The 605-nt window shown below is 25.0% G+C and overlaps 1 protein-coding gene across 3 annotated transcripts in view; it reads left to right on the top strand.

The window, feature by feature from the left end:
- The window catches only part of LOC105559954, a 2,866-nt gene extending 2,261 nt beyond the window's left edge, over positions 1 to 605 (top strand). For all 3 annotated transcript variants that reach the window (XM_012008631.1, XM_012008632.1, XM_012008630.1), the window contains one exon: positions 172 to 605. In XM_012008631.1, coding sequence (XP_011864021.1) covers positions 172 to 328 — 157 coding nt within the window. In that variant the 3' untranslated portion in view covers positions 329 to 605. The remainder of the gene's footprint in view (positions 1 to 171) is intronic.

The following is a 605-nucleotide window of genomic DNA, read 5'->3' as shown; positions in this document are numbered from 1 at the left end:
ATCCCCTTAACCACATTTTAATCCTTATCATTACATTTGATTCAAATAATTTAAATTTAAATTAACCGTTATTGTGTTTTCGGAATTTAAATATCTGAAGTTAATTTTGCGCTAATTAGTAAAATTTTTTAAATTGTTTATGAATTTACAAATTTAATTTAATAATTATAGATATAATGGGTTATGGTATGCAGCACCATTGTCTACTCAAAAACTATTATTATTTATAATGCAAAGAGGAAGAGAAAACCTTACCATATCGTGTTTCAGCATATTTATTGCATCCTTGGATGGTTTCGCAACAGTAAAATTAAAAAATTTGTTATAGAAAAGAAAATTGAACTATTTACTAATGTTGATGTACTACATGGAGTAATATTTATTTTTCAGTTGACAAGTACGGCAGTATCCTACTTCACAGTAATTTATTCTACACGACAATAATAATTCAAAAGAAAAAATTAATTTTTAATTATTTAGGTTTTTATGAAATTTATATTATTGTGTAACGCGTGTGCATAAAAATGTATTAAATATAAGTTGCTAACATTACGTAAATGTACTTTTTACTCGTAATACTTGACACCAGGGATTGAAATGGATAA

The sequence above is a fragment of the Vollenhovia emeryi genome, unplaced genomic scaffold, assembly GCF_000949405.1.
Source record: "Vollenhovia emeryi isolate VEMERY1.0 unplaced genomic scaffold, V.emery_V1.0 DF939247.1, whole genome shotgun sequence".
NCBI classification, from domain to species: domain Eukaryota; kingdom Metazoa; phylum Arthropoda; class Insecta; order Hymenoptera; family Formicidae; genus Vollenhovia; species Vollenhovia emeryi.
The sequence above is the reverse complement of the archived record's forward strand: the minus strand, read 5'-3'. Positions and strand labels throughout refer to the sequence as shown.